The 24,279-nt window shown below is 38.4% G+C and overlaps 1 protein-coding gene across 7 annotated transcripts in view; it reads right to left on the bottom strand.

Annotated features, from left to right (window-relative positions):
• The window catches only part of beta-Spec (spectrin beta chain), a 151,808-nt gene extending 128,551 nt beyond the window's left edge, over positions 1-23,257 (bottom strand). For all 7 annotated transcript variants that reach the window (XM_068383139.1, XM_068383142.1, XM_068383143.1 and 4 more), the window contains exons 1-5: positions 23,103-23,257; positions 7,942-12,656; positions 892-1,096; positions 140-514; positions 1-5 (exon numbers count right to left, since the gene is read on the bottom strand). The exon at positions 1-5 is cut by the window's left edge and continues 240 nt beyond it. In XM_068383139.1, the coding sequence (XP_068239240.1) occupies positions 1-5; positions 140-514; positions 892-1,096; positions 7,942-12,656; positions 23,103-23,222 (5,420 nt within the window). In that variant the 5' untranslated portion in view covers positions 23,223-23,257. The remainder of the gene's footprint in view (positions 6-139; positions 515-891; positions 1,097-7,941; positions 12,657-23,102) is intronic.
• Between the last annotated feature and the right edge of the window lie 1,022 nt (positions 23,258-24,279).

The following is a 24,279-nucleotide window of genomic DNA, read 5'->3' as shown; positions in this document are numbered from 1 at the left end:
TGCACCTGTACATCAAATCACAATAATTTCTTCTTAAAATAACCAATTAAAAATAAATGTACACAATTTTATACTTCAAAATCTTACAATGAATAATATACTTTCTCAAAAAACTATCATAATAATAATTGACCCATACCTGTTGTTGAAGCATAACAAGGTCTTGTACAAAGTTTTGGTGTTTTCTTTGTAAGGCTGAAACTGAACCAGCATCTCTGCCCAGCTCATCGGATATACTGTTTTGCTTTTCTAAGATTCGACTCAAGACATCTTTGCAATCATGGAAGAACTTATGAAGCTCCCAAGAGGCAGCCAACATCTGTGTGCGAGTCTCTATCAATTCCAGTAAGTCAGCCCAAGATTCATTAAGGCCATCTTTCCATTCAGCTATTGTAGCTGCATCTGAATGTCCAGCTAATATCAACTGATCAGCTATTTCATTTACAGCTGCAACACGTTCAGTGCCTATGGATTCAGTGTCCCGGGCAAACTCCTTAAATCTGTCTCGCAACATCTTTTGAAATAAAAAGAGATCTATATCACATTATATTCTTTGACAGGTAACAAGATACTGTATATACTTTCACAGCCATATTATAAATAAGTAGTTTAACCTGAGTCAATTTTCTACACACCTTTAAAAATAGCCTAGCTATTAATTCTTGTATGTTAGAGTAAAAAACAGAACACTAAGGTGAAATAGATGGACAGCTATGTAAAGGAAGTGCAAGACTAGGGTTAAGTAATCAACCTACATTTTAAAGTTTGTCCATAGTTTTCCAAACAAAGCATATTGAAGAGATGTAAATTTTTTCTATGTTTTATCTGCTTTAGTGTTTCATATGAATAAACGTATGAATAACACAAGCTTGATCTAGTTAAACTACTTACTGTTACGTGATCATAATCTTGTCCTAATTCGTGAGATCCAGCTACAACTTCTCTCTCTGCAATCCATTGTTCCAGATCATCAACTTCACGGTTCAGCATGAAAAGCTTGAGGGCTTCATCCAACTTGCTGCGTCTCTCTACTGCAAGATCCCTTAGTCCTGCATATAGCTTATCAATTTGTGATTGTCTGATGCCAATTTGCTCACTGAAAAAAATGGTATTTTTACTTTAAAATAAATCTTTAAATATACTTACCTGGTAGTTACATATATACAGTATAGCTTAATCCTGACGATTCGTCGCGCGCACGGCAGAAATTCTAATTTCGCGGCAATCACCGCCAGGTGACCATTTAGTCATACCTGAGCACCCTCTCAGTAGGTAACTGGAACCATTCCCAACATTCCTCAGAAATTCCATGCCCCTGTTTTCAGAGGGGAGGAGGGAGAGCCCTTTTATATATGTAACTACCAGGTAAGTATAATTAAAAATCTATTTTAAAATAAAAATGCCATTTTTAAATAAGTAACTTCCCTGGTAGTTACATATATATAGCTGATTGACACCATTGGTGGCGGGTTAGAAAACCTCAATCTCGTCGGGAATTCGTATAATTATTAATAGCTACAAATTAGCAGTACCAATAATCTGGTTCTTACCTGATAAGGAAGCTGGCTTCATAGTTATCCTGCCTCATTTGCCTGCATTCCTTAAGAGACTCGGCGATCCACCCAGGGGGCTGTAAAAGTCTCTGTGGGGCTGCCACAAGGTCCTCGACCTTAGGGTGGCTAGACCTCCACCCTTGGTATCCTGGCATAGCCATGGACAATGATTCTGACCACCTACTCAAAAAACTGAAAATACACACCATAAAAACTAACTTGACTTGCATCCCAGACTATGGAAGGCTGCAACCTTCACAGACTACCTGTGATACCAAGTTCAAGAAAAGGCAAGGGTATATAATAAAAAAAAAGGTTATAGGGTAGAGGCAGTAGTACCTTTCCCAACTACGATGCCGGAGGTAACATACGGACCCAGGGAGCAACAATCTTCATATTGGGTCTGGACTTCTTAGAGGTAGCAGTGTGCGAAGATTGATTTACTTCGCCAAAAAGTCGCCTCCAAAATTGACTTCATTGACTTATTGTGTCTATAAGCCATAAAAGTCGCTACAGCTCTTACCTCATGTGGTTTTGCCTTAAGGATGGGAAAGCTTCTCTCCTCACAGTTCTGGTGAGCTTCCCTTATCAAATCCTTAATAAAAAATGCCAGAGCATTCTTTGATAGAGGTAAAGAGGGCTTTTTAACTGAGCACCAGAGGTTGTCTGCTTGTCCTCTCAGGTTTTTGGACGCCTGAAGATAAAACTTTAGAGCTCTCACTGGACAAAGGCCTCTCTCCTTTTCTTGTCCTACTAAGTGAGATAACCCTGGAATGGTAAAGGATCTGGGCCAAGGTCGAGAAGGATTCTCGTTCTTGGCGAGAAAGCCTAGCTGAAGGGAGCAAACTGCATTGTCTCCATTGAAGCCCAGCTTCTTGCTGATGGCTTGCAACTCTCCAACTCTCTTGGCTGTAGCCAACGCAACTAGGAATAGAGTCTTTTTAGTAAGATCCTTCCAAGAAGCCTTGTCAAGAAGTTCAAACCTGCTTGAGGTAAAAAAAAAAAAAGCCAGGACTACATCCAGGTTCCAAGAGGGGGTTGGGTTGTCCTTTCTCTTAGCGGTCTCAAAAAGATCTAATGAGGTCTTGAGAGATCCTTGTTTCCTGACACGTCAATGTGTCTGTGACGAAAGACGGAGGCTAGCATGCTGCGGTATACCTTGATGGTCGATACAGCCAACTTTTCTTTCGTTCGCAAATGCAACAGAAAGTCTGCTATATGGGCTATAGAGGTACTGGAAGAGGAAAATTTGCTAGTCCTGCACCATTCTCTAAACACATCCCACTTAGATTGGTATACCTTAATTGTGGATGTCCTAGCTCTCGTGATAGCTCGTGCAGCTTCCCTTGAAAAGCCTTTCGCTCTTGCCAGCTTTTCGATAGTCGAAAGGCAGTCAGATTGAGAGCGGGGAAGATTCTGATGGTACCTCTCTATGTGTGGCTGTCTGAGTAGATCGCTCCCACTTGGTAACGCTCTGGGAGTATCTACTAGCCACTCCATCACTTATGCAACCCAAGGTCTCATGGGCCAAAATGGAGCTATCAGGGTCATGCGGGTGTTGTTCGACTCCCTGAACTTTTTCAAGACTCTGTACAGGATCTTGAACGGTGGAAAAGCGTACACGTTTAGTCCTTCCCAGTCCACGAGAAAGACGTCTACCGCAGCTGCTTCCTGGTCTGGGACTAGAGAGCAATAAACTGATAACCTTTGTCTTCTGGGTAGTGAAGAGGTCTATAGAGGGCTCTCCCCACAGCATGCAAAGGCTAGTGCATACCTCGTGATGTAGGGTTCACTCTGTTGTGAGAACTTGTCTTCCTCTGCTGAGAAGATCCGCCTTGACGTTCTTTTCCCTTTCTATGAAGTGTGTTATCAGGGTTATGTCCCTCGCTTTCGCCCACAGTAGGAGATCTTTCGCCGCCTCGTAAAGGGAATCTGAACGAGTGCCTCCCTGCTTCCTGATGTAGGCCAACGCTGTGGTGTTGTCGGCGTTGACCTGAACTAATTTGCCCTGGTCTTCCTCCTGGAAGTGCATTAGTGCTATATGAATGGCCACTAGCTCCTTGATGTTTATATGCCATTCCTTCTGAAACTCTTCCCACAGACCCGAGATCTTGGCCTTTCCCAGTGTTGCACCCCACCCCATGTCTGAAGCGTCTGAATACAACACTAGGTCGGGGTTCCTCTGTTGAAGTTCGAGGCCTTATAGGAGTTTGTTGGCATCGTCCCACAAACTCAAGTGATTCATGATCCCAGAGGAATTGGAATCCACGTTTCTAGACCTTGGTCTCTTGTTCAACATTTTGAAAAATGAAATTGAAGAGGCCGTAAATCAAGTTGTCCCAGGGATACGAATTGCTCGATCGAGGAGAGGGTACCCAGCCGACTCATCCATTCTCTTACCGAGCAGGTCCTTCTGTCTAGGAAGTGCTCCACCTTTCTTAGGCATTCTAGAATGCGTTTCGGGGCTGGAAAAGCCCGAAAAACCACTGACTGAATCCTCATTCCCAGGTAGATGATGTTTTGTGAGGGTGTCAGTTGTGATTTGGCCAGATTTACAACCAGACCTAGCTGTTGCATCAAAGACATTGTAACTTGAAGACCCTCCAGACACTTTTCTTGCGACCTGGCTCTGATTAGCCAGTCGTCCAGGTACATTGATATTCGTACTCCCTTCAGATGTAGCCAGAGAGCCACGTTGGCAACCACTCTAGTGAAAACGTAGGGAGCCGTGCTCAGTCCAAAACAAAGTGCTTTGAACTGATAAGTAGTTTCTTGGTAAACAAATCTCAGAAATTTTCTGTAGTTCGGGTGGATTGGGACGTGAAAATACGCGTCCTGCAGATCTATTGACACCATCCAGTCTCCTTGTCAAACTTGACTTTGCTTATGAACTTGTTCAGAGAACTTACATCCAGAACAGGTCTCCACCCCCCCCCCCCCAGGTTCTTCGGAACTAGAAAAAGTCTGTTGTAAAAACCCTCTGAAGAGGGGTCCTCTACTACTACTATGGCTGCTTTTGACAGCATTAGGTTGACTTGCTCTTGAAGAGCAGCTGCCTTGTTCCCTGACTATGTTTCTGTTAACTCTAAGGGTTCTGACGAAAGAGGAGGCCTTCTCAGGAAGGGAATCTTGTAACCCTCCTTCAAGACATCGACTGTCCAGTCGTCTGCCCCCCTTTGGCTCCACTCTTGCCAATAGTGGGATAACCTGGCACCCACTTGTGTCTAGAGGTTGCAAGGCTCACTTCCTTGTTTTAGGTTGCTGCTTTGAGAATTTACGAGGTTGTCCTCCAGCAGCAATTCTCTGATTCCCTCTCGATAGGGCTCTCCCACGAAAGGGCTGGCGAGTGGGAGGAGTTTCCTTTTGCTTCCTGGCTAAAAAGCTAGCCGGGAGGACTTTCTTGGCAGTCCTGGTGATAAGATCTTGCATCGCTTGTTGCGCAAGAGCTGCCGACAAGTCCTTCACTATATCAGAAGGGAAGAGATGGTTACCCAAAGGAGCATACAATAGCTCTGATTTCTGAGCGAGGGTTAATCCTGATGACAGGAAGGAACACAGCACAGCCCTCTTCTTAATAACTCCTGCCGTGAAAAGGGCGGAGAGTTCGATGGACCCATCCCTCACGGCCTTATCAAGACAGGCAATCGGATGCATCTGTGCCTCGTTTTTTGGATCTGTGACCTCAGCGAAGGCTACGAGAGTCCAGTCCATCAGGCTGAAGACTTCTATAGTTTTGAAGATGCCCTTCAGCAAGTGATCCCAAACCGAGAACCTCCCCAGTCTCATACCACACACTGAATCTGGAGGCCAGTCTAGTAGGGGGAAAGGAAAAGGTGGTCTTCCCTAGATCCTTTCTCTTGGAAATCCACTCATTTAGAGTTGAGAAAGCTCTCTTGACTGATCTGGCTAGAACCGGTTTCTTGAACGAGGAAGGTTTCTGGGGTCTGCCCTTCAAAAACTGCGAGGGCGGGCTTTAAGGCAAAGCCTGTGTAAAGTCCTCCGGATATAACTCCACTAGAACCGCCAGCAATCTCTTAAGATCAGCTGCATGAAGCGTTTCCTGTGTTTCCCCTTCTGAGATTTCATCTAGGGGGATAGCGATCTCCGGAGTAGAATGAGTTGGAGAAACACACGCCTCATCCTGTTGATTTTCATCGTCCAGTAAGTTTTCATCATGCTGTGATGGAACGTCGTGCATGATTCCAGCGAGGAAGCGTCACACTTGTGTGTGTCCTGCCAACATCCGGCATGTTTCGAGGGAGAGTAATGCTTGCGTGCTTCCAGCATGCGTCCATCATGCTGCGAGGAAGCGACAACACTCCGTCCAGCGTGCTGCGAGGGAACGTCCTGCTCGCATGCATCCAGCATGCAGCGCGGGAGCGTCAACTGCGCGTCCAGCATGCCGCGAGGGAGAGACAACTGAGTGTCTACCATGCTGCGGGGAAACGTCCTCATCGCATGAGTCAAGCAGGCGTCCAGCCTGCTGCATACGTTCATCATGCCGCGAGGGAGCGTCCAGAACCTTGTCACTTCCCGTAACGCGTCCCGATCGCTGTGAGGGAGCGTCGATGACCGCTGAAGTAACTCGCTGGCAGATCGCGCCTTGGTTAGATCTAGTTCCTTTACTTGGCCTGTTGATATCCTTTGGTTCTTTCTTTCGAGTCTCCTCTGTTTGTGATTTGTAGGCATCAAACAGGGACGTAATTGACCTCTTTAGCTCTGAAAGGTCTGACGCTTGTGGCACGTCCTGCACGCGTCCAGATTGCTGTGAGGAAGGGTCGCGATTCCTATCGCTACCTGAACTGCGTTCTGATCACTGCAAGGGAGCATCTACTGGGGTTTTCTGGCCAAGAGGAGGAGAAAGCCCTTGCAACATCTCCCAATCCAAGGGAGGGGGAGAAGCGTGCACAGAAGTAAAGCATGCATCCTCTTCCTCCGACGAACTATGTGCCCTACACAACTGCTTAGGCGCTGACACGTCGTCTTCCTCCGATAGAAAAATTTCCGGCGAGCTCCAATTACTGCAGGATGGTTGCTGGAACTTAGCAGGAGACCTACGTCTCTTGAGAGGCCTCGAAAGAAGAGGTTGACGCCAACCGCGTCTAGGTCTTAGTGTCCACCGACGAGGACGAACACTTCCTCATCTCGCCTTTCTTGCGGCAAAGGGGAATGTCCTGGGATGCGTCAACAGGATCGCTAGAGGGAACGTACGTTCGTTGTTTAATGTCTCATCTCCCTTCGCCTTTCGACTTTCCTTCTCCCAGGGGTTGGGGAGCATGGAAGAGGTCCCGGGCTAGGAGTATGACAGACACGAACGGACGTACCCTCCACTGCACTACCACTATCCCCAAACTTGCGTTGCAACCCATGCACTGCCCCCCACATCACTTTTTCCAAAGTAAAGGATTGTACTTGTAGAGCTAAGGCTGAAATTGCAGCCAACACATCTTTCAAAGGCAGCTCACTTACCTCCGACACCGTAGCGGGGTCTAGTACTACTGCCTTAGGATTAGGAATAGGAATATTAGTATCAAGCACATTAGAAGAAACATGACTATCGGAAGATCTGTTAGAAAGAACACTAGCCGATCTAGCTCTCCTAAGCCTGTCCTTCTCTAATTGCTTAACATAGTGATCAAACTCCTTCCACACTCTATCAGATAAAGACTCACATTCATTGCATCTGTCAATAATAGTACATTCATGCCCTCTGCAACTTTTACATATTGAGTGAGGATCAAGCGAGGCCTTAGGCAGTCGAGTCTTGCCTCCCTTAACACACCTTCTAATTACAGAGTCAGCCATTTTGTAAACTAGAAAATAGTTAACTAACAGTCCAGGTAAAAAACCAACAAGTCTATCTTAACCGAGTGAAAAGTCAAAAGGGAAAATCCAAAAAAGCATCGAAAGCCATCAACAATAATCAAACAAAGGGTACTTCACCAAATTTGTAGATAAAGCAAACTACAACTAAACGAATTTGACTTGTTGTCTTGAACAACGGTAGGGAATTTCTGAGGAATGTTGGGAATGGTTCCAGTAACCTACTGAGAGGGCGCTCAGGTATGACCACCTGCTCACCTGGCGGTGATTGCCGCGAGATTTTAATTTCTGCCGTGCGCACGACGAATCGGCGGGATTAAGCTATACTGTATATATATATATGTAACTACCAGGGAAGTTATATTAAAAAATGCAGATTAATAAAGAAAAGTATGGATTATATGCTCGATAAAATATCAATAGTCAGTCAGATATTATGAATACAGCATAGTTTAGTTCATGTTTTTTTCTGAAAACCTGGATTTCCTTGATTTTGTATGATAAACTTTCATCAGCTAACTCGGATATTCAATCATATATATATAAAAACAAACTCAACTCGTACCTCTCAGGATGTCCCTCATTGATAAGATGTTTGGCAGTTTCACCCAATTGTCTTATGGTTTCTGCATAATCGTCTACAGCATTTTCTAAGCTCTGGTGTTTTTTCATGAGATTCTGGGCAGATATCTCATCTTTACCTCTGTCTTCTACCATCATATAGAGTTCCTGTTCACTCATCCATACTTCCGCCTCCCCAGCATCAAACAAATACTGCTGTGCCTTCTCAGACACTAACAACTTCGATCGACGATGTTCCAAAGCATCTTTCAACTTAGACCAATGATCTAACAATTCTTCAAGTAACCTTTGGAATTCTTGGGCATCTTCATGACCTTCCTCTATCAGCTTTCTTCCATTTTCACATACCAGGTTAATGCGAGGTTCATGGTTGTCTATTTCATTACTCAAACTTTGCAGCTTCTTCTTCAACATGTGGACGGTGAATAAGGAGTTACCATATTCAGTGCTCTTTGCCTGTGGCATCTTTTCTAAAATCCATAGTTTCTCGTCTTCAACATCTCTTCGGAATTGGTAGGCTTCTTTTTTCTTCCCTAATGCTCTGTTACGATCAACAAGAGGAGCTTTAAGAGACTCAAATTTGGCTTCTACTTTTGATTTCATCAATTTGATCTCTTCAGTCTTTTCTGGTGTCATACGTTGCAAATAATCTGCCTGGCTCTCCAACTGTTCAACTTGCTTTGCTTTAACAGCCATCTGTGTCTCAATCATTTGTTGCTTTTGCATCAGAATATTGACAGACGTGAGATCCATTCCTGTGTCTCCACCCTCTATCTGTTTCTCTAGATCTGCCATCCAAGTATCTATGTCATCACAAGTTTGTTCGTAAAGAACTTGACGATTAGCATCAAAAAGACGTTCGCCCTTTTCTTTGGTAGTGGTCTCCAATGCATCAAAGTGTTTATTCAATTCGGATATCTTTGGTCCAATCATTTCTGCCATTTCTGGTTTTTCTTTAACTAGTTCTTCTCCAGCTTTCTGTACTCTCACAAGCCTATCTTTGTTACTGGCAATTTCAGCTTCAAAGGCTTGATGCCTTGTCCATTTACTATGAACAGTCTTTGCAGAACGATAACTCTCATCTTGAGCAATTATGTGTTTCTCTTGTACCCAGTCATTAAGCTCTTCACAATCTTGCAGAAACTGATGTACTTGAAGTTGGTCCCTTAAACGTTCCATTTGTTCCATTGCTCTTTCCCTATTTTGTTGTCTACGTTCTTCAATATTCTCGGCTTTCTTCTGTATCTTGTCTGCAGCAAAGTGTTCCTCATCTAACAACCTCTGTGCAAACTGACAAATACCATTGATCTTATCATCATTGGCTTCCATTGTTGTAAGAAAGGCTTCATGCCTTTTGATAAGATTTTCAGCTTGTTCCAAGTTTGTGGGTGTTTCATCTTTAGTAAGGTAGTGTTCCTGTTGACTTAAGAGAACCTCTCCTTGTTTAGCATCACGCAGGAACATCTGTAAATTGAGAGACTGAGACAGCAACTGCTGCCTATTCTCCCACATCTGATGGAGCTCTGCCCAACCATCTTTAAGAGCTTTCAATCTCTCCCTCAGGAACATGTATTGTGCATCATCTGCAGGAGTAACATCTTCAGCTGTTATTCTCTCACCATACTCCATCATCTTACTGTAATCTTCTCTGTAGTTATCAATTTCCTCTCGTATAGACTGGTGTTGGCTCAGTAATTTCTCAGCTTCAGCAAGATTGGATGGAATGTCTTCAGATGCTACATCAGTCATTGTCTTTGTAAGCCAAGCCTGGAAGTGATCCAAATCTCGTAAGAATCTGTGCAAATCACCAGCTTCTTCCAGTTTAGCATCACGTTCTTTAAGAAGTTGTGTAAGTTGGTCCCATACTGCCCTGATTTGTTCAACTCTTTCTCGAATCCGTTCAGCTTCTTCAGGATGATCCTGGCTGATCTTGTCTGCTTCTCTTTCCAGTGCATCTAGTTTTGCTTGAATAGCTGCTAAGTCTCTTTCCATACCAGACAATCGCCGTTGCAATGTCATAATACCACTAAGATCTGTGCCAAGATCTGCCGTTTCCATAAGAACACGTTTTTTGTCTTCAATCCAAAGAACAGTTTCCCGGCATTCAATATGGAATGTCTGGACACCATGAGCAGAACTAAGTTCTTCACGTTTAGCCTCTGCTTTTTCTCTGAGCTCTGCCCAACGCTGATTAAGCTGATTTTGGCGAGCAACTATTTCGTCTGAATTAGGATGTTCAACATGCAGCAACTGTCGGGCAAGCTGATTGACCACAGCCACACGACTAGCATTAGCATTCATTTCCTGTTCAAAGCCTTCATATCTGTGTTTCATGATTTCACAGTCCTCAATATCCTTAGCTGGCACCATTGTCTGAAGCATGCGCTCTTTCTCTCCAATCCATTGTTCAACACCATCTGCTTCAGTAAAAAGTTTGTACAAAGACAAAGCATCTAGTAATCTCTGTTTACGCATTTTAGCAAGTTCCAATAGTTCCTTGTAACGTCTGTCTATTGATGCTAATCTCTCCACAACATCCGGAGATTCACGGTCAACTTCATTGAGTTCTGAAGCCTGTTGATGTAAAGCTTCAATTGTGCTGGCATAATTCTTCAACTCATCTGTTACATCCTTGTGCTTCTTCAAGAGGGACTGAACTGTTGCCTCATCCCGCCCAGTGTCTTCACTAGAAACTAAACGTAGAATATCCAACATCCATGTATCCACATCATCAGCTTCAGTATAAAATTGATGAAGATCAACAGCATCTGTAAGCCTCTTCTTGCGGGTAGCAGATCGTTCCTTCAAGCTATTCCACATACCCATTATCTCATCAATCCTTTCCTGAATCTTATCAGAACCAAAGTGTTGTTGTGCAATTAGTTCCTCTCCACTTTTAACAACAGCCTTGACTTGAGGTTCGTGTGATAAAAGTTCTTCTTCTACAGCTTTGTGCTGAGTCAAGAGCAAATTCACTGTGATAAGATCATGACCAATGTCTGATGTAGATAGAATTTGTTCCTTTTCCTTGATCCAGTTCTCTTCCTCTGCCATGTCCCAATAGAACTGCCACAATTTTCTTGACTCTTCTAGGCGTGATCGGCGTTCCACTGCAAGTTTAACCAGTTCTCCATAAGCATCCTCAAGCTGTTGCACTCTTTCTAGAACCACAGATGGATCACATGGACGATACCCTTCTACTTGTTCATCATCCAAGAATCTCTGTGAATGTTCAATGACTGTCTTTACACGTTCTCCGAGAACATTGATATCAGCTTCCAGTAATGAGTGTTTCTGCAAGAGATCTTCAACCCCCATCAAATGCTTTCCATAATCTTCACTTAATAATCTCAGTTTCATCTCTTCCATGGAGTCAAGAATATAGAGCATTTCCTGGAAGTTCTGCTGTAACTGCAATGACAGTTCAAGTCTCATACGTCTCAGCCGAAGTAGTTCTAGCAAGTAATTCCATAACCTTAATACATTGTCTTTTCTTGCATTGATGCGTTCAATATCATGGTACCTTTCTACTTCTAGCTCATTTGCCACTGCAACAACAGCTTGTACACGTTCTTCATAAGCAAAGATGTCTGTCTCAATGGCTTCGTGCTTCTTGGCAGCAGCTTCAACAGCAGCAAGGTCAAATCCAAAGTTATCTTGAGAAACGAGCCTCTGGTTTTCAGAGAGCCAAGTCTCCCTCATGCCTGCTTTGCGATTAAACCTAGCAGCTAACTGTTCAAGCTTTTCTTGTCTGATAAGTTCTTCTCTGAGCGCTAGCTCCCTTTCATGTTCAGCCTTTTCTAAACGCTCCCATGCCTTGTTGATGTCGCTTATCATTTTTCCTTCCTTGGGAAGATACGGCTTTTGGTTGTTAGCTCTCATTTTAGATTGCAAAGTAAAAAGTAGCACCTCTAAGTTCCCTTTCTCCACAAACTTTGGTGGCTTTTCAACTGTACGATAAGTATTGAACTGAGTCAACTGCGTCTGTACTCCAACAAGAGAGTTAACAAAAACTCTGTCATTCAACAATTCAATAGTGTTTTCAATCCATTGCAAAAGATCAGAAGTTAAGCCCTCATATTCTCTGATCATACGATCATTCTCCATTGCAATGCCCACTACCTTACCAATTCGCTTCCCTTGCACAGTTTCTTGTTTCAGCTTGGAGAAGTAATGGTAGTAAGTGACAACATAAGTAATAATAGATTTCTCATCTGGCTGCTCAACAAATACATCTTCAGCATCCAAAAGTTTGGTCAATCCAAGCTTGTTTTCTGCAGTATTGAAAGCATTATTAAGGTTGTACATAGGATTAGACCTGGATAACTTTTCATACTGTATAAGATCTGGTCGGTGCTTATGAATGATGGCATTAAAGGCTAAACCATCCCTCCAAGAAGTAGTAAAATTTCTAATATTAACATTATGGTACCCTGCTGTCTTCATCTGGCACCAAAGGAGAAGAGCATCCTTAGCACTCTTGGTTTCTTGATTCTCAGTTTCCTCAATTGTGATATCTTGGATCTGGAAACGCAAGATGATGGTCCAAATAAGACCCAACGTAAGGCGGGCATTCCCGTCCACAATGTCATGAGAGCCCATGTTTTCCAGATGGACACGCTGATCACGTAAAAACTGAAGGGCTTTGTCCACGTTCTCCAAACAATGGATCCTCATCTTTCCTTTAGTGGGACGTGGCTGAGGAAAACAAAAACAAGAATTAAGAAGACATCTGCTGAAATTCACTTGTTAATGATGGTTGCATTCAAGCTAAACACATCCATAAAATTCAGAAATGCATTCATGTATACAGAAAGTCCTCAACTTGGAAACATAATAGGTTCCAAGAAGCTGTTTGCAAGTCAAATTTTGTTAAAGTTTGGCCTAGGGTAGGCTTCACCTAACTCACATGCCAATGATTGTCAGCTGCAAGAGTCAACAATTTATCTGCTTCACATTGCAAAGGTTGTCTTGTTTACTGTATTAACTGATATAATACTGTTTTATTACAGTATGTTATTATGAACTTCTGATACAATATCTGAGGTTTATGATTTCGGCTGGATTTCTATTTGCATCTCCAAATGTTTCTAAGTTGACGACCTTCTACATATGTGATAGGGAGTGACACGGCATTACAGTAAAAATAATATGCCTTACCTTCAAATGAACAAATTTTAATTTCTCTTGAGCCTAGGTCAATTGAATTTTTTTTTTAAATAATCAGCAATATACTGACTTTCCTGCTAATTACACTATAAATGGTTAATGTATTGACCTTATAAGAAAGGCTTAACGAGACTTAATCTAACTCTTCAGATACAGAGGAGCTTTCAAAATGCTCCATATTTACTGGCGTATTTCTAAAATATGTAAGAGTACAATGAAGAATTAGAATACTGACAAGCTTATCATCTTTATCATCAAAAGGATTGATTTATTGATGAAGATATATATATATATGTATGCGTGTATGTGTATGTATGTATGTATGTATGTATGTGTATGTAAGCATGTAAGAATGTGTATGTAAGTACGTGTGTGTGTATGTATGAATGTATATGTGTTTATATATATATATATATATATATATATATATATATATATATATATATATATATATATATATATGTGTGTGTGTATGTATGCATGTATGTGTGTATGTATGTATGTATGTATGTATGTATGTAAGAATGTGTGTGTATGTATGTGTGTGTGTATGTATGAATGTGTGTGTGTATATATATATATATATATATATATATATATATATATATATATATATATATATATATATATATATATATATATATATATATATACTTTTTATATAAATATATATATATATATTATAAGTAAATATATATATATACATATAATATTATGTATATATATGTATATAAATATATATATATATATATATATATATATATATATATATATATATATATTGTGGAGAATTTTTTAATGGTTGCGTTCTGAGTGGGAACTTGGTCCGGGAAAGTCTCTTTATAACAGTTACATAAAGTTCAACAGGGGAGGATAGGAGCACTTACTCTCGGGGCACAAACACCCTGCTAATACTTTACTGTCACAATTCACAAACCAACACTCTACATACAAAAGGGGGAAATTTTACTGTCCAGAGGCCTAAGCACTCCACACGTAGGATTAAGAATAATTTATGGCCTACTCTAGCTTTGTCAGGTCTATAGTCATTTCATTCTCAGGCTCTGTTCCGGCTCCGTCCCAGTGACCCCAATGAGATGCTGGACAGTTATTTTACGTTAATGTAAGGTAGACAAAATCCAAAATGGGAGCAGTGATGTAAAGTAGTTTAAAAGTTTAAAGATAAGGATCTTTACCTTCGAAGCAAATATATTAATGCAAAGTACCTCGCTGTTACCACCTATAGACTTACTTAGGTTTTCTATTTAAATATTGGGTACTTTGTCCCGTGATCAACTATTCATTTCACCCATTAAAATAAATGAGGGAGCAAAAATACTAAGGAGGTTTGATTAACCTAATATTGATTTATTCACAAATTTACATTGAAACAAAACGGACATCTTAACAACACAAAAATGGAATAAAAAGAGATGCAATTCAAATAATGAAAATGATGAGTTAGACACGTGGTCTGCAACAATCAAAATAGGGTCTGGCACGTGGCCCACGTGACCCAGAGACTATGCTAGTCTCAAACGGCAAAAAATTGTATAGAAAAAATATATACACACAATCCCACCGCACACAGTCCGAATAGTGTAATTAGCCAGGTACCCTATCAAGTTAAAATTAGTCTAAGCTAATAAAAAATGGGGGAAAACTAAATGGCCATTGATGTAGTACCTGCACTCCTTTGAAGTTTAGTCCTATGCCCGTGATAGCTGTTGACCTGGTTGTCGCACTAATTTCTTGCCTGGCTCACCCCAAGAATTCTCACTGTAGCTGTAACTAGGTACATCAGGGTCCTCTTCTTCTCAATCTCTCCGACCGGCAGCAACCCTTTGTGAGTCGCGTTTGGGCGAGTGGGATGGGATGGGGGTGAGCCAGAACTACATGGGTTCAATGACCAGGCAGGTCAGCAAGCCAGGGCAGCTTCTCGTAGAATGGGCCCGACACTACGGTCGAAGAGATCACCTGGCTTCACCTTGCCAAACAAGTGACGTTCATGATGCGCATGGTAATCCATTTGGGTTGCCATATCGGGACTTAAGGACAGGGCAATATATTGTTGAAAGGAGTGCAGAGGAGGCAGGATTTCGTACTAAATACTCAGATAAATCTTGCTGCTCTGAGGGAGGTTATATATACAACAATCCTACCTATTCTGGCTTGCTAAAAATTAATATTTAAAATGATTAATTAGCAATGGACTGGTACGATGGGCATACATCTTAAAATTAACAAACCTTAATTGGTATTGAGAAATATAAGATGCATTAATTCAGCAGTATTGGAATTTATATAAAAATGTAGTTTAGGAATTTTAATCTCAACCCATGTAGTTTAAGGAAAGAACCAACATACGCCGTGGTTACACTAAGGCCCTCTAACGTGCGTATCTACGCTGTGACGTCACGAGCATGGCGTGCGCCACTGTCAACAAGTTTAGGTTAGTCCTCCCTATATTTCGTTAAAGAAAACTAGATGTAGGAGAGAATGTTTAAGGGGTAGCTATAGTATTAGTAGAAGAGAGCTAAAAATACGATTAAAAGAAGAAGAGTGAAGAAAATTCTTCACATATATATATATATATATATATATATATATAAGTAAATATATATATATATATATACATATAATATTATGTATATATATGTATTTATATTTATATTTGTATATATATGTATATATATATATATATATATATATATATATATATATATATATATATATATGCATACATACATATATATAAATAATATTTATATATTGTATATATAATGTTTATATATATACACACATTATACATATATATATATATACTAATATATATAAATATAAATATATATATATATATATATATATATATATATATATATATATATATATATATATATATACAAAATATATATATATATATATATATATATATATATATATATACAAAATATATATGTATATATATATATATATATATATATATCTAATATATATATCTTTAATATATATATCTAATATATATATATATATATATATATATATATATATATATATATATATATATATATATATATATATGTATATATATATATATATATATATATATATATATATATATATATATATATTTAATATATAAATCTAATATATATATATAAAAATATATATATATATATATATATATATATATAATAAATATACATAAATCTAATTTATATATATATATATATATATATATATATATATATATATATATGTGTGTGTGTGTGTGTGTTATATATATTTTGTATATACATATATAATCATACATAATATATAATACATACATATATATATATATATATATATATATATATATATATATATATATATATATATATATATATATATATATATATATATATATATATATATATATAGCACAACATACACACACACACACACACATATATATATATATATATATATATATATATATATATATATATATATATATATATATATATATATATATATATATATATTTATCATCTAGGTTAATGTAGGTGAGGGTTAGGTTGGGTAGGGAATGTTGGGCGTTTGTCAGTGCGTATGGGCCAGGTAGTGAGAAAAGTGAAGAAGAGCGGAATGAGTTCTGGAGTGAATTAACTAGGTGTGTAGAAGGACTGGGTAGGAGGAATTATGTAGTTGTCAGGGGTGACTTAAATGCTAGAATGGGCGCTGGAGAGATAAAAGTTGTCATTGGGAAGTATGGTGTACCAGGTGAAAATGAGAGTGGTGAGAGACTGGTAGATATGTGTATTGAGCAAGAGATGGTGATAAGTGCTAGCTTTTTTCAAAAAGAAAGATAAAAAAAGTATACATGGGTAAGAGTGGCAAATGGAAGAGTAGTAGAAAGGGCATCAATGAATGTGTTGATAACTAAAAGATGTTTGGAAGATTGAAAGACATGCACATGTTTAGGAGTATGGCTAACAGTATGTCTGATCATTTTTTGGTGGAAGGAAAATTAGTTGTAGCAAAAGAGGAGGGGGGGGGGGAAATCGAGTAGGTGGATGTAAAAGGGAGCTATTGAGGGTTGAAGAGCTAATAAAACCGGGTGTAAAAAGTAAATATCAGGAAAGGTTGAAAATGGTATATGATGAAGTGAAAGTAAGAGAAACTGGAAATTTAGAGAAGGAGTGAAAGTAAGTTTAAGAAAATTTTGTTGGGATTGCAAGTGATGTGTGTGGCAAGAAGGTTGTTGGAGGTAGCATGAGGAAGGGCAGTGAATGGTGGAATGGAGTGAAGGTAAAGGTGGAAGAGAAAAAAAAAAAAAAAGAGGGCTTTTGAAGAATGGCTGCAGAGTAATAGTATAGAGAACTATGGAAAATATAGAGAGAAAAATGTGGAAGTAAAGCGCAAGGTACGTGAGGCAAAGAGGGCAGCTGACCTGAGGTGGGGTCAGAGATTGGGTCATTCATATGAAGAGAATAAGTTATGGAAAGAAGTGAAGAGAGTAAGGAAGGCTGCCTCAAGAATTTAAGAAACAGTGAAAGATTGAAATGGAAGGTTGTTAAAAGGAGAGGAGGCAAGGAAAAGGTGGGCGGAATATTTTGAAAGTTTGCTGAATGTTGAGGATAATAGGGAGGCAGATATAATTGCTGTTGCAGGTGTTGAAGTGCCAGTGATGGGAGATGAGAATGAGAGAGAGATTACAATAGAGAAAGTGAGGAGAGCACTAGATGAAATGAGAATAGGAAAAGCATCTGGTATGGATGGTGTGAGAGCTGAGATATTGAAGGAAGGGGGTGTGACTGTATTTGAATGGTTGGTGAGATTGTTTAATAAGTGTTTTGTGTTGTCAATGGTACCAGTAGATTGGGTTTGTGCATGTATTGTACAACTATATAAGAGTAAGGGAGATGTGCATGAGTGTTGTAATTTAATAGGTATTAGTTTGTTGAGTGTAGTTGGAAAAGTGTATGGTAGAGTACTGATTAATAGGATTAAGGATAAAACAGAGAATGCAATCTTGGAAGTACAGGGTGGTTTTAGAAGAGGTAGGGGTTGTATGAATCAGATTTTTACAGTTAGGCAGATATGTGAGAAATATTTAGCAAAAGGTAAGGAGGTGTATGTTGCATTTACGGATCTGGAGAAAACCTTAGATAGGAGTTGATAGGGAAGCAATGTGAAATGTGATGAGGTTATATGGAGTTGGTGGAAGGTTGTTGCAAGCAGTGAAAAGTTTCTACAAAGGTAGTAAAGCATGTGCTAGGATAAGAAATGAAGTGAGCGATTGGTTTCCGGTGAGAGTGGGGCTGAGACAGGGATGTGTGATGTTGCCGTGGTTGTTTAACTTTTATGTTGATGGAGTGGTAAGAGAGGTGAATGCTCGAGTGCTTGGACGAGGATTAAAACTGGTAGACGAGAATGACCATGAATGGAAGGTCAATCAGTTGTTGTTTGCGGATGATACTGTACTGGTTGCAAATACGGAATGGAAGCTTGGCCGACTAGCGACAGAATTTGGAAGGGTGTGTGAGAGAAGGAAGTTGAGAATTAATGTGGGTAAGAGTAAGGTTATGAGATGTACGAGAAGGGAAGGTGGTGCAAGGTTGAATGTCATGTTGAATGGAGAGTTACTTGAGGAGGTGGATCAGTTTAAGTACTTGGGGTCTGTTGCTGCAGCAAATGGTGGAGTGGAAGCAGATGTACGTCAGAGAGTGAATGAAGGTTGCAAAGTGTTGGGGGCAGTTAGGGCAGTAGTAAAAAATAGAGGGTTGGGCATGAATGTACAGAGAGTTCTATATGAGAATGTGATTGTACCAACTGTGATGTATGGATCGGAGTTGTGGGGAATGAAAGTGACGGAGAGACAGAAATTGAATGTGTTTGAGATGAAGTGTCTAAGGAGTATGGCTGGTGTATCTCGAGTGGATAGGGTTAGGAACGAAGTGGTGAGGGTGAGAACGGGTGTAAGAAATGAGTTAGCGGCTAGAGTGGATATGAATGTGTTGAGGTGGTTTAGCCATGTTGAGAGAATGGAAAATGGCTGTCTGCTAAAGAAGCTGATGAATGCAAGAGTTGATGGGAGAAGTACAAGAGGAACGCCAAGGTTTGGGTGGATGGATGGAGTGAAGAAAGCTCTGGGTGATAGGAGGATAGATGTGAGAGGCAAGAGAGCGTGCTAGGAATAGGAATGAATGGCGAGCGATTGCGACGTAGTTCCGGTAGGCCCTGCTGCTTCCTCCAGTGCCTTAGATGACCGCGGAGGTAGCAGCAGTAGGGGATTCAGCTTTATGAAGCTTCATCTGTTGTGGATAACGGGGGAAGGTGGGCTGTGGCACCCTAGTACCAGCTGAACTCGATTGAGTCCCTTGTCAGGCTGGGAGGAATGTAGAGAAGAGGTCCCCTTTTATATATTTATATATAGATTTTTTTTATTTGTTGATGTCAGCTACCCCCAAAAATTGAAAGAAGTGCCTTGGTATATGTATGTATGTATATATACACATATATAATATATAATATATATATATATATATATATATATATATATATATATATATATATATATATATATATATATATATATATATATATATATCATTTGTTAAGCTACAACCCTAGTTGGAAAAGCAGAATTGCTATAAGCCCAGGGGATCCAACAGGGAAAATAGCCCAGTAAGGAAAGGAAACAAGGAGAAATAAAATATTTTAAGAACAGTAACATTAAAACAAATATCTCCTATATAAACTATATACACTTTACCAAAACAAGAGGAAGTGAAATAACATAGAATAGCGTGCCCAAGTGTATCCTTAAGCAAGAGAACTCTAACCCAAGACAGTGGAAGACCATAGTACAGAGGCTATGGCCCTACCGAAGACTAGAAAACAATGGTTTGATTTTAAGTGTCCTTCCCCTAAAGAGTTGCTTACCATAGCTATAGTGTCTCTTCTACCCTTACCAAGAGGTGAGTGGCCACTGAACAATTAGTGCAGTAATCCCTTGGGTGAAGAAGAATTGTTTGGTAATCTCAGTGTTGTCAGGTGTATTAGGAAAGATGAGAATGTGTAAAGAATAGGACTATTCGGTGTGTGTATAGGCAAAGGGAAAATGAACCGTAACCAGAAAGAAGGGTCCAATGTAGTGCTTCCTGGCCAGTCAAAGGAGCCCATGACTCAATCGGTAGTGTATGTATATATATGTTTCAACAGAAAAAGAATACAATTTAAACCATAAAAGAAACTCTTTCTGGTACAATCAGGAGCATAAATGGTGGACTACCCTTAAATCTGCACTCTTTGGTGTAGATGCAACAGTTCCTCCTTTACTTAAACCAGATGGCTCTGTCACTCACTGTCCAAAGGAAAAGGCAACCCTTTTGGTAGATGTGTTTGACAGAGCAATGAGCAACTCGAACTTCCTCATTCCTGTTTTCCTGAGACTAAACTAACTAGTTTAGCTTTTCAATCTTGTGAAATTAATGGTATTTTTCCTTTGTTTTTTTTATAAAGACCACAGATTTCTTAGCTCCAAGGTTATCTTATTTTGCAAAAGTTAGTAAGAAGAGGGGCTTGTAGCACTTGTTGGAAGATTGGTAATGTTACTCCATTTTGTAAATTAGTTTGGTGTGGCTCAAGTCCAACTGATTACCGCCCTATTTCAATAACTCCCATATTATCTAAAGTTTTTGAATGTCTTTTGGCAAAACGTCTTGATATGTTTGCTGTATTTAATCATCTGTCCCCTAGTTTGCAATTTAGTTTTCGTAAAGGCTTTGGAGCATCTGATGCCCTTCTTACAATCTCCGATGCTGTACAGAAATCCCTTGATTGTGGCCAGGAAGTTCGTATGATTGGCCTTGATTTTAGTGCTGCCTTTGTGTGTGTTAATCATGAGGCCCTTGTTTTCAAATTTAGACAGTTAGGAGTGGGTGGGTCGTTTCTTAGCATCATTATTGAATTTTTAAGTAATAGATCGCAAAGAGTTGATGTTGATTGGCACCATAGTGAGTATAGGAATGTGATATCTGGTGTTCCTCAGGGTAGTGTGCTTGGCCCATTACTTTTCATAATATATACACATGACATGTGGTTTGGTCTAGAAAACAAGCTTGTTACACATGCAGATGATGCTACTCTCTTTGCATCAATTCCTTCTCCTGAATGTAGATCTTGGGTTGCTGAATCCCTCAACAGAGATCTAGCTAAAATTAGTGCATGGTGCAAATTATGGGGTATGAAGTTGAATCCTAATAAAACTCCAAGTATGATTATAAGTAGGTCAATGACTGTGGCTCCTCAACATGCTGATCTCAGTATTGATGTTTCTTTAACTTTGTATGATTCTTTTAAAATTTTAGGTGTGATTCTCAACAGCAAATTTACTTTTGAGAAACACATTAGGTCTGTGTCTTCTTCATTTGCAAAGAAAATTGGCTTATTGCAAAAGTCTTTCAAGATTTTTGGTGATCAATCTATTCTGAAGAAGTGTTTCAATTCTTTCATTTTACCTTGTTTCGAGTATTGTTCTCCTGTCTGGTCTTCAGCTGTTGATTCTCATCTTAATTTGTTGGACAGGAACTTACGGTCTATTAAATTTCTTATTCCTGATCTAGATATTAATCTCTGGCACCGTCGTTCAATTATTCATTATGCATGTTGCATAAGATTTTTTTATTATTCTGACCATCCTTTACATTCATATCTTCCCGGACAGTTCCATCCTTTTCGTAATACTAGGTATGCAGTTAATTCTAATAATCAGACCTTCATCATAAAGCTCAATACAACACAGTACTCTAGAAGTTTTATTCCAGCTTTGATCAAATTGTGGAATGAGATTCCTAATTGGGTAGTTGAATCAGTAGAACTTCAAAAGTTCAAAGTTGCAGCCAATGTTTTTTTATGTTGACCCGGCTTACATAAGTCCTAATATAGTTTACATATGAAATATCTGTTTTAATGTTGTTAATGTCTTTTTTAATATTTTATTTCAATTTGTCATTACTTCTTTGTTCGTTTGTTTATTTCCTCATTTCCTTTCCTCACTGCGCTATTTTTCCCTGTTGGAGCACTTGGGCTTAAAGCATCTTGCTTTTCCAACTAGGGTTGTAGCTTAGCTAGCAATAATAATAATAATAAAGCTTAGCTAGCAATAATAATAATAATAATAATAATAATAATAATAATAATAATAATAATAAATATATATATACATACACACATATGTATGTATGTATATATATATATATATATATATATATATATATATATATATATATATATATATATATATATATATTAAAGGGTAAAATCCACAGGAAACAGGAAAGGAAAAGACCTGTGGATTTTACCTTTTAATATATGTCACGTGCAGTTTTGTGACTGATAAGTAATATATATATATATATATATATATATATATATATATATATATATATATATATATGAATATATATATATATATATATATATATATATATATATATATATATATATATATATATATATATATATTATACACATATATAGTATATAATACATATACATAATATATATATATATATATATATATATATATATATATATATATATATATATATATATATATATATATATATATATATAGGATACATATATATATATATATATATATATATATATATATATATATATATATATATATATATATATATATATATATAGGATACATATATATATATATATATATATATATATATATATATATATATATATATATATATACATATATATAATATATATATACATATATATACAGTATATATATATATATATATATATATATATATATATATATATATATATATATATATATAGAGAGAGAGAGAGAGAGAGAGAGAGAGAGAGAGAGAGAGAGAGAGAGAGAGAGAGAGAGAGAGAGAGAGAGAGATCTTAAGTCTAGCATAGTTGGCTGAAATAAAAATGGTCCCAACTCACGAGTCTTTCTCCCGATAAAATTTCCAGGAGCTTTATAAGTTGTTTTCCATCTCTTAAATCCACATAAAGGTCCCCAATACGAGCATTGACTCGCACTAGGTGAGAGTTCACCCATTTCATGAAGGTTTTCTTTTGAACACTTTCACGCTCATCTGCAAAGGAAAATCATAATGAATACAAAAGTTGAAGTGCATAGTCTTCCAGTAAACAAATAGGTTATATAGCTATAAAAATCCTTATGCATGAACATTCCTAGTAACAGAAGCAATTTTAACATATAATCAAGGGATCAATGCCATAATAACACTGAAATATGTCAGGTTCTGAACTTGAAACAAAGCAATTCTCCTAAAAAACCAAGATGAAAATTAAAATATAGACGACCAAATAAATTAGGGGGGTTTGAGAAAATAAAAACCTATGTTTGGGGAGGAGCTGTAGGGTCTCCAAAGAATTTTCCTGTAAAATGCAAGAAGTGGGAATCAGATACTGTACAGTATACATCAAAACTGGTGATACCTGAATACAGTGATTTTCGTTCGAATATCACTAACTGGCAACTCTCACATTCTTCACATTTCTTATGAGACTAGGTTCGCGGGACGAAGCATTTTGAAACTTCGTTCAATAAAAGATACATTTCATTAAGCATGATTTTAAAGAAATAATGCATTATATATCTTTTATCAAAATATCAGCTAGATCATTATGGAAAAATTACCCAATAATCTTTAATTACCATTAATGAAAAGAATAAAAATACTAAATGAGCGACTTTTTTAGCCACCATAGTTGTGTGTTTAATATAAATAATATATCGGAGATGTAGTTGTGGGCGGGGTCTACTCTAACCGGACATCAAATGGCAGTCTCACGATGGCACTCTCACAAGTAAGTCATCTGTCAAATATGGTTAGAGCTACACAACAGCCACCGGATAACTGTAACCCTAGGTAAAATGATTTCACCAGATTCTCTATAAAGAAAATAAATATAACCAATCGTTTTAATGTCAACGAAACAATATTTGTATATGGCTAAACGATACAATGGAGAGAAATTGAAAAGCCATCCTAAGAGGTGAGAGAACCCGCTGTTCCACAACCGCAACAGAAAACGAAGAGTTATAAAGCCAATTGCATAGGCCTAAACTCCAGAGCCATCCTATCATCATCAT

This window comes from Palaemon carinicauda, chromosome 11 (genome assembly GCF_036898095.1).
Source record: "Palaemon carinicauda isolate YSFRI2023 chromosome 11, ASM3689809v2, whole genome shotgun sequence".
Lineage (NCBI taxonomy): Eukaryota > Metazoa > Arthropoda > Malacostraca > Decapoda > Palaemonidae > Palaemon > Palaemon carinicauda.
The sequence above is the reverse complement of the archived record's forward strand: the minus strand, read 5'-3'. Positions and strand labels throughout refer to the sequence as shown.